This window comes from Acanthisitta chloris, unplaced genomic scaffold (assembly GCF_000695815.1).
Source record: "Acanthisitta chloris isolate BGI_N310 unplaced genomic scaffold, ASM69581v1 scaffold22249, whole genome shotgun sequence".
Classification (NCBI taxonomy): Eukaryota; Metazoa; Chordata; class Aves; order Passeriformes; family Acanthisittidae; genus Acanthisitta; species Acanthisitta chloris.
Genome location: NW_008692409.1, coordinates 15,215 through 25,981, shown reverse-complemented (window position 1 = coordinate 25,981; position 10,767 = coordinate 15,215). Strand labels below are relative to the sequence as shown.

The 10,767-nt window shown below is 41.1% G+C and overlaps 1 protein-coding gene across 1 annotated transcript in view; it reads right to left on the bottom strand.

Moving 5' to 3' along the window:
- IQCH (IQ motif containing H) overlaps window positions 1-10,767 on the bottom strand; it is a 57,331-nt gene that overhangs the window by 32,316 nt on the left and 14,248 nt on the right. The window contains exons 7-10 of the mRNA XM_009082668.1: window positions 9,391-9,942; window positions 8,690-8,756; window positions 3,840-3,923; window positions 1,464-1,639 (exon numbers count right to left, since the gene is read on the bottom strand). Of these exons, the coding sequence (XP_009080916.1) occupies window positions 1,464-1,639; window positions 3,840-3,923; window positions 8,690-8,756; window positions 9,391-9,942 (879 nt within the window). The remainder of the gene's footprint in view (window positions 1-1,463; window positions 1,640-3,839; window positions 3,924-8,689; window positions 8,757-9,390; window positions 9,943-10,767) is intronic.

Below are 10,767 nucleotides of genomic sequence, written 5' to 3'. Positions count from 1 at the left end.
CCTGCTTTGAGAGTGGCAGAGCTGCCGTGATATATGGTGGTGTGGAGGACAGCAGGGGAGAGCACAACAGAGGAATCCTCACCATTCCAGCAGGACTGCCCAGAACAGTGTTAGGAGGTTAGCCAATGGGTTAGTTTTGCTTCTCAAGCCTGTTGAGGATTGTTTTGCTTTAGAGTCCTCAGGGCCAGAGAAGCTAAGCTTGGCCTTAGCCTCCCCATGATGAGCAGAGCCACAATCACACTGCTTTGACATGCTGCTAGAGGAGAATCAGGGCCAGCTCTGTCCTTCCATCCAGTTTCACCAAAGCAGCTGGGAAACTGTGCAAGGCTGATTTGTGCTCCTAGAATTTTTAAAAGGAGCTTTCTGAGATGGCTTTCAAGCCATACTTTCATATATTAGCAATAAATTTAGATACATTAAGTACAACAAAAGCTTTTTATCACATAACCCAGAGGAAAGATCCTTCAAAAGCACCTATAAAACTCCAACTTTTACACTACAAACTGTCACTGAAGTCAGATCAGTTCAGAGTACAGATTCTTCTCCACACACAAGATATACTCCTCGAACACATTAGTTATTTGATGGTAAACCCCCCCATGTTTATTGAAAACAAAGGATTTTGAGGCTTCTGTGTATCACACTGAAGGGCTAAGGCTGTGCCTCGGCCTGATGTCACCTAAAACCTGTGGGTGCTCATCCTCCCCAACAGAATTTGGCACTAATACACTAATACCTGGTAGCTAGTGCTGGGAAAATAGCTCAGGATCCAGAGGAAAACCAGCTATGATTGCCAAAGCACAATTTAAAGAGAGAAAATTATCTAAACCAGCAGCAGGGCCTCAAGCAAAGACCCTAAAGGGGCTACAGAGTTCCAGGAAAACCAAATCTCAGCTAAGAGATTGTAGATTTAATATTCACTCTCAAAAGTCTTCACTGCACTGCAGCATTTCCAGATACACTGTCCACAGTGTGCATTAATTAGTGTCTCTTTTTAGGCCATGTTTTAGCACATGGGTTTAAACCTGACTTGACAGGTTTGCAATTCATATTTCTGTATTATCTCAGTTGTTTTAAGTTTTGTGCTTGGATTTAACTGCAAGAACCACTGCAAACCCAGGAATGATTGAATGCTGAGCTACCCAGAGAGAAAGTTGCAGTAATAAGAATGGTTTATTGCTCTGATTTGCTTAGAGATATAAATCTATCAAGTTCCCAGTCCCAGGCACATAGTCAGAAGGGACAGTGGGCTACAAATAGCCAATACAGGACTATCTCAACCAAGTCCATAAAGCTAAACCAGGATATTTATTTCCAATGCTCTAACTAGTAGTCTAATCAGTAAAAGCCCTTAAAGTTGCAATAATATTTCACTGGTGTGTACCAGAGCGTTGCAAGTTATAAAATTTCCAATTTAATTTTACTGCATCCCTCAAGCTGCAGTAATTAGAAGACAAACTCACAGGGAAGCTGTTTATAGCTTCAGGGGTGAGAATTTTGAACCTGTCCTGCAGGTCAGCCATGTCCTCCGGGTTCCCAGATCTAACAGCTGCCTGCAGACCCAGGAGCTTATGGTAATACTGCAGTAAGTCCTCACTCAGTCGAAGGGGGCAGATGTAGATGACATCCACGTTGGCATCTGAAACAAAAGGGGCACAGTGTTCAGCCCTGGAAGAAAGGTAAACTCCATTCCCAGCACCACCTTGATCATTCCTGATGGTTTGCTAACAAACAGCTTCCCTGAAAGAGCACTGGAAATCAAAATGAGGTGTGTAATTCCCAAATGTTTGCGCTTTAAGGGCTTTTTCTGTGCTTCAGCATTTCCCTGCAGACAGGTCAGGCAGCCCAAAGAAATAGCTGCTTTTCAGGCTCCATTCTGCTGCATTTGGGCAGTATTGGAGGGGGATTTGTGTGCCTGACTCACACTGACATCAGTGGGAACTGACCTGCTCTAAAAACATACCCCATTAATGCCAGCAAATGATAAAACTATGCTGCTCAGTGTAGAAAGCTGATGAAACTGCAGTTTCCTAATTCCTGTTCCTGATTCCTGCCCTGTCCACATAAAAGCTCAGGGTAGGATATCGTTACTAACTCCTGCTGAGCAGGTGAGTGTGCATATCAGCCAGGTAAACACCACAGTGTGGAAATCTGCTCTGCTACATGGAAAACAGCTCGGGATGAAAGGCAGTGGCTACACAGACACCAGGAGAGAGGAAAATCTTTAACATATGCTGGTTTGGAATATTTTAACTACTCTGCTCTTCTAAAATATTAATAGAGGAGCTAATGAACTAATAGGCCATGGAACATCCACAGAATACACTGCCAGAAAGCACGTTTTGCTGAAATCAGTGGGAAGTCTTTCATTGTTTGACTGTGCATGACAGCCTGGAAAGTGCCAGGAACAACTGCTATCCCATGGGAATGAATCAGCAGCAAAGCAAGGGATAGATTAGATATGGAAACTCTGAGTCTAACGTAAAGGACTAAGAGATCCCATTCCCTCACTTTGTTTTGCCACGGAGCTACACGGAAATAATCCATGTGACAAATACAATGCCAGAACCTCACCTGAAGCATTAAAGTAGCAGAAATCCCACAATCAAAGAATTTACACAGTCCAGTTCATCACCACAGAATTTTTACAAAGAATTAAAAGAACAGTTGACCAGAACTGTTAGTCAGTACTCTCATTTTTAGCCACTTCCTCATTTCATTGCACAATGAGCCTGAAAATTTACCAGCCAGGGTGCAAATTCCCGACTGCCAGTGTGGGTGTAATGCTGAACACATTCTGCTGCCAAAAACGGGCAAGGTCAAGTGAATTTGGTGAACAAAATGCTGCAGCACATTTGACTCCTCTTAGCATTGCTCTATAAGGAGAGATACAAGGCTCCCCTGGACACAGTGAGGCTCCAGAGACACGTTAACGCAGAGGAGGTCACAACCGGCAAGGAAATCCTCTGGTTTTCTAAGGAAAAGCAAACTCAGAATGGTAAATCTCAGTGCTCTCCTGTCTGGCACAAGTAAAGCATCTCATCTAGTTAGTATTTTAATTAATATTTCACTAATTCATATCTTCCTCATGGTCTGTTTTACAGTAGAACCAATTTTCATGTTCATACATGATATAAAGTCTCTGCTGAATGTGATTTTTGTCCCTTTAAGTTTCTAACTATCATGTTAGAGTGAAAAAAATCTGTTATGAAATAAAACTGTCCTGTGGGGAAAAAAATACTCGTGCCTAGATAATATATAAAGGCAATTACATTATTTTAGGCAACTGTAAATTCCTGGATCTAATGCATTTTTTGTTACAAACTTACTCAATGGCATTTATAAAATAGTAATGATACTGAAATATACATGAATCATGACCAGGATGTCATTCCAGGGAGCCAATGAAGTTGGCCACTGACACATTGCTTTGTCATTCCAGGGAAAACTTTGAAATGGATGGGGTTTTTTCGCCTCATTTGCTGATTTTGAAAAAAAATAGGTTTAAATAAGGGCTTGCTCTTGCCTGGCACATCTCTCTCTGTGTGAGCCTCAATGAGCACTAACAGAATTAGCTACCTAATTTTGTAGAACACTAAGCACTTTGTGGTGCTCAGCATGCCCCAGGATGAGGCTGTTTTACCTTAGCAGAAGGAATCAGCATGGTTTTTTAGGAATCACATGGACAGCAGGCAAATGCCACAGCAGATAAATTCCTTGTGAGCTTCTCTCTGCTCTATATTTAACACTCAGATAAAAACTCCTTGTGTCATTCTCTTTTGCTCACAACTAAGGGCAAATAACAAGGAAAAAGCAGGAGCCAAGAGCTCAGCACATACCCAGGATGTCACACAGCCTTCCCAGCTGCATGTTCTGCTGCAGAGCAAGATCAGGGATCTGCTCACGGATGCACTGGGAATATCCTGGAAAACAAAGCCGCCCAAACAGCATTCAGAAAAACCCTGGTAGAGGTTGGAAAGAAATCAGATTTTTGGTTTAAAAAAAGCTGTAATAGATGTATTTCAAATCCAAAATACGGCATAGAACTGGTTGCAGCATCCTCAGGAATTGACTGCTATTGGGGAACTGATGTCACTTCATGTTTTTATCTCTTTGTGTTTTATGTGAGATTTTAAATACAGACCTGAATGTTTCAGACCCTGAATGTTTCAGGCCCAGAGAGTTTTCTGATTGAACCATACAGACCATTTTCTTGGAGTCTTTTATGTTCCTGGATTTTTTTTTAAACACTGGGGGATAAAAAGATACCATCATTAAGGAAGAATCCTGGGAATTCTGTCCTTTACACAGTCAAAAGGCACCAAACCCATTTCAGTGCTACCTGCTCACTCTGGGTGAGTGACAGCCTGGCTGAGCTTGGATTAGCTGTTGGGAGGTCAGAATTCCAGCTGATTGCATACTCCCATTCCCAAGGCCTGCAGGGAATCACAGCCCCACCGAAACTATCATCTCTAATCCTGTCATTTCCCAATTCCCATGATGCTAAATTAATCAGTGTCTATGCAAACACACACAACACACTGGGATTGAATCCATCAGGATTAAGCCTCATATTCAGTGTTTGGCATAAAACCTTCACTGACCCAGTAACAAGATCTTTACATTTCCATATATCTGCACATGACTAATCATCAGCAACTCAGGAAGAACATAGTTTGACTAAAATCTCAGTATTTCAGTGCTTTGGAGAGGGCAACATTGGCTGTTTCAGGCCAATGACAATTATTCCCAGTAACCAGCACTCTAAGGTGCCGTGGCAATGGCACTTGGCACACAGGAGAGAAGAGCACAAGAAAATACAGAGAAATTAAAATCACCAGTTGAATCCTTAGCCATTGCTTGTCAAACTTCCACACTGCACTTAGCACAGTGGCACTAGGCACCTGCACAACTACATAAAAGATAAATATATCGATTGGTTTTGGCTCCTCTGATATTAAGCTAGAGTAATTTGAAAAAGCTTCCTCTGATGACTTGGTTTAGTCTCAAGGCTTTGGGTCTCTCAGGTGGGACCAATTTTAAGCCACTAAAAAGCTGCCAAACAATTTCAAATCATTTACATTTCAAAGGCAGAAATCAGCTGATTTCCCTGCTCCGAAGTGGCATTTGAAAACACATTTAAGAACTGGGCAAAAAAACCAAGATAAAAATATCACTTAGATAATCAGTAATTACTGAGAAATCACTTAGAAAACCAGTAATAATCAGGAATAATAGTTAAAGCAGCAATCAAACAAGTTAAATCCTCCTGTTGCTGTGGCCCCACAGACAAACCACAGTATTAACCCAACCACCACATGGACTTTGCACAGACAGGCAAATAAAACATATTAATGCACAATACATTAGCTTCCTTTGACATGATCCCATTAGATTTAACAAAGAATATTCACTCCCTGTGAATCCTGGGCATTAGGAACCACATTAATCCTCACACCTGGGAACACTCTGTGCCACACAACCAAACATCTGAAATGCTTATATTAAAGGCAGAGGTTTAATATTCCTTTTCATGTAAGTTTAAACAAAATCCAGCTCAAATAAATTCAATATACTGTGACTATAGTCCACATGTTCCAGTGGAACTATAATCTGTGTCATCAGTTCTGGTTTGCAACCCACAGTCTGGGAAGTAAAACTCCAAACGGTGGCTGGAAATAGGGATGTTGACAAAGCAGCACCTAAGGAAGAGGTTGTTGGTTTGCATCAGGCATCAGCAACTCCAGTTCACACAGGGGAAGTGCAGGGAGAGTTATAGAAGCAGTAAAATAAGAGGAGTAGGAATTAATGGCAAAGGGCCTGCTGTGAGCCTCCTTTCCACCTCAGCCATGACCTAACACCCTTTAACTGCCTTTTCCTTAATGAATTTTGCTCGTCTCTAAGTGACTTCTCTCAGCAGAGAATCCACAACACTTCAAACTTGCCTGGGAGAAAACAAGCAGCAGGACGGGGTGGGACATCACACAAAGCTTTGAGTCACCTTGGGACAATATCTACAGGAGAAGGAGGAGAAGGAGCTGGGACTGACCCACCTTGAGCTCCTCAGAGGTTGGGGAGTCACCAAGGGGCAGTATCTGAAGGGGAAGGAAGAAAAGGAGCTGTGACTGACCCACCCTGACCTCCCCAGAGCTTGAGACAGGTCTAATAAATAAAACCTACTTTTTCTCACTCTATTTGGGACACCAAAATCTAATTAGAAGGTTCAAATTCATTTCTCCTTCCACTAGCTGACAAAAATGCTAAACAATCTTTAAACACTGGAATCTAATTACATTTTTAGGTATTTTTTCAGCCAGAAATCCCAAGTTTTTATTTGGGAGAAATGAATGGATTTGTCCCTCACAGCAGTATCATTTAAGCCCTTCACTATCCCTTTTTTCCTGGATTATTTCCAGCAACTTGACATGAATCCGCCACTGTTGTGCAAATGAAGAACTGCTGAGAAATTCAGTTATAACTCTGTGTCCATTTATTGGAATTCCACTTGCATGGCAAGAAAAATCAGAGTGTGATTTGCCCCAAATGCTCAAGTCAAGGACACCTCAGTAGAGAATTTCAGGCTCTATTTTTGATTTACAAAACTGAACAGAGAAACCACCGAGTCTCATCAAATTTCAGTGTCTTCTTGTTTATCCGCTCTGTCCCAGTTCTTCTAACTTAGACATTTTTATGAGTCCTTAAAAAATCAAAATACTACTAAAATCACTTGTCATTTTGCATATTTATTCCTACTAGACTGAACCAGAAGTTAAATTGTCCATTTTCCTAGAATCTCCTCAAATAGACTTAATTTTAAAATGCTGATTAAAATGTCAAGTAATTAGCATTTCAACTTATTTTTATTCTTACATTTTCAAGCTTTCTAGTTTATAGATTTTATGTTTTCACCTTTGCAAATTTTAAATAGAATTTGCTCTTAAAATTAGACCCAACCAAAACTGACCAATGTTAGTCATTTTATGTTTCTCAAACCCAATTCAATCAACATTTCAAAATGGGAAAAAAAGCCAAATATTTACATTAGATTTTAATAACCTAAATGCTTATCATGATTTAATTCATGTAAAATCCCTATAAAACACTGTTGGAGCTCTTGATCTAGCTGCATTTAATACAAACAAGCAGGAATAACTTTGCCAAACAGCACCTTCCAATCCCTTCTTTTAGAAGGAATAAGCTATTTTTTTCCTATTTTAACCTACTTGAATAGGCTTCCTAACTTTCTAAGCAAAGATCTGCACTCAAATTATTTTTACTACTTACTTTCTTCCTAGTTAAGGGGAAGATTCCCCTTGAATCCTGCATCCTCCTACACCCACACATACAAATTCCTGTGGTTCCAGGTGAAGGTTGTACAAATCCTGTCACAGAACCATGAAGAAAGTGGAATTTCCCTAGAGTTTCACAGTTTAAGAGGCTGAAATAATTTAAAAACTCCTCTAAAGTCCTGCATGCTCCAAACGCAGAAGAACAAGGATATAATGATTCATTTTTATGTTAACCTGTTTTGATTAGACTGAGGATTATTTTAATACAGCTCTGGAAGCAGCTGAATTCACACACCTAATGACTCAGTGTTTTTTCCTGGATAAACTCTCCTCCCTGTTCTTAGCCAGTTTAGAACACTGCAATGTAGAAACAGGACTCAAAACAGGATTCAGTCACGGCATACCCTGCAATATTCCTGAGGCTTTCAGGCAGAGGTGTAACTCCTACCAGCTGTTGATCAAACATATATTTTTGCTAAATGCAATCAGCAGAATCATGGACCAAAAGGCTATTTGGGCTCCCAAACTGACAGTTTAAAACTTATTTACCATCTTCATTAATTCAGGTCTTCACCAATTCACTTTAGGAAATCCTGACGCTCTCGGGTCAATTAATTGGCTGTGCAAACACAAGTCCTGAATCCAGTTACAAGTGTTCTGCCAGGATTTCATGTTCTAAGAGACTCCCAGTTCATCCCAGAAACCCCCAAGAAATTCCCCAACACCTTCACTTTAACCATAGCAGCCACCAAGCTTTTAAGCTCCCCAATTCATAAATGTAATTAAATAATTCCATTAGTGCTAATTAACATGAAACTGCAGATTATTTAAGCACAAAAAAACCACTATTCAACTTCTTAATTATTCTTGTTCACACAGCATTTCCTTTTGCTCAGGCGCCCTAGGTGCAAATAAAGCATCCCATCTGCTCGTAATTAGAACTAAATAATTTCAGGGAATGTTGCTTATCATTTTGACTGCACATTTGATTAAAATCAGTGTACAAGCAATCTCCTGACTTATTGCTGCAACAGCCCAAGCTTGGGGTTTGCCTCTCATTAAAGCCTGAAAATGTTATCTGTTATTTCAGGGGAAAAAAAAGACACCACGAAAAAATAGACAACTTTTGGAGTTCATTTCATACAGATGAAAGCAAATTACAGCAAATCACCTCTCCACTGAATAGCAGCCCCCACATAATGACTTTATTTGCTTAATCCCCAAATTAAGCAGCGTTTGGAGCGAAGGCCTCGTGTTATTACTCTCATCATGTCGAGAACATTTTCCTGCCGAGACCAATTTGAATAAAACAAGAGGCCTTCCTTGAACTCAATCAAGGAGTCATAATGTGGTGGGTAATAGAGGTTGCTGATAGATTTGCAAGGCAAAAAGTGTTATACCTAATGATGGGATATGGATAATAGTCCTCCTGGAGGTCCTGATGCGATTCCAGTTGGCTGCCAGATGCTAAAAATCAAGAAGAGCATTGATCAGTGACAGGAAGCTGCAGTGGATTCATCTAGTCAAACTTCAGCTGGTTTTTTTTTTCCACTGTACAGTTAAGCCAGGCATAAATTATATTAATTGATTTAATTACATACTTAAAACATCTTCCCCAATTAATTTAATTAGGTGGCTACATGAAGCTACTGGCAGGGGAAGATTAGAGGCTGCTCACTTAATTAACAGAATATGAATGAAAAAAAAAGCAAGCAAACATAAATGAAATTGTGAGCACTAATTAAGAGGCTGTCTGCAAACTTAAATACTTTCTGACAAAGTGGTGACAGGAAGGGAGACGAGAGAGGGATTTTTTTGTGTGCAGCAAATTAAGTGCCACAAGGTATAGATAAGGCAACGAAGGTAATGCAGTTAAAACATTGATTTTCTGACAGAACTACTTGAAGCCAAAGCAAAAGGACATTTGCACTGCAGCAGATTTCCCAGCCACAAAGGCTGAATTGCTGATGAAGGATGAAATATGATCCTTGGACAAGTGCATGGTTAAAGGGGAAAAAAATGGAAACAGCTTATTGCAAGCACTGAAGCAGGAGATGTTTAGAGAAGCAGCTCTGCCGTAACAGCTGGTAGCACTGCACACCTTGGCCCTGACTGAGAGATTCTCCAGGTGTCTCTGACGTGATTCCTTCAGGGCCTTTTTCACATGTGCCATGTGATGATGCAAGTGCCAAGAAGCTCCAATCACACCTGCTGCCCACTGCTGCTGCCTGGACCGCGCTGCGGCTCTCCCGGCCCGGTGGCGGCGCCACGTCGCTTGGATCTTCCTAGCAGCCACTTCAGGACCCCCTTGGCCTTTGTATCTTTGGCCAGGTCGATTTAAGATCTTTTCCACAGCTGACTGATTCTTTATCACTGACAAAATGGCACTTTTGGTGGGATTCTCCTCAAGCTCAAACTCTGAGGCGACTTGAGCCAACTTTTGGCAGTTGATCATGGCCAACGGCACAGCAAAGTCCTTGAGAAGCTTTTCTGTGTGTTCCAAAAAGGCCAAAATGCTCCCCCAAGATAAATGATAGTGTTGTTTGAATGCCAGAAAACCTGGAGATTTCTGGTCTACTGTGCCATAGCAAACAGCAATGTCCCAGTCCAAGCATGGATCCTGGAAGGAGTGACATGGAGAGGTTTGTAGAGGCTGTGGGAGGAGAAGAGCCACAGATGATAACTGATCATAAATGAGTGGTCAGGACACACTATTGTATTACTATTTATGACTTAACTGTGGGGATTTATGCATCTGAAATAAATTCATACTGATTCTACCCATCAGAGCCACAAATCCCAGCCCAGCTTTGCCAGAGAATCCATTGCCACACAAAGTCCTCCAAAGTCATGGAAGATCAAGAGCATTTTTAGAATGATACACTAAAATATAACAATTAAGCCTCACAGTGATTCACTGCACAACAATTTTCTCATTTTCAGTCTAAGTGCAATATTCAAACTATTTTTAGATAATTATTTTTATTTCTATTAACATCTCCCAGATAGTACCTGAAGGAGCTGATAAGAAAGATGGAGAGACTATTGACAAGGGATGGAGGGACAGGACACAGGGAGTGGCTTCCCACTGCCAGAGGGCAGGGACAGATGGGATATTGGGAAGGAATTGTTCCCTGTGAGGTGCTGAGATGGAATTCCCAGAGCAGCTGTGGCTGCTCCATCCCTGGGAGTGTTCCAGGCCAGGTTGGATGGGGCTTGGCCCTGGGCTGGTGGAAGGTGTCCCTGCCCATGGTATGGGGTGGGATGAAATGAGCTTTAAGGTCTTTCCCACCCAAACCATTCCAGGATTCTATGATCTCCATTTATCAGGTTTGCTTTCTCTTTGCTTTTGACATCTCTTCTCTTTTCACATCTCCTCAATGGCACAAAAGTCAAGAAGTCAGAAAAGATCAAGCAAAACTCCAGACAGTTTGTTACAGAACACAACAATTAGCCATAAAAAGAAAGAAATGTCCCT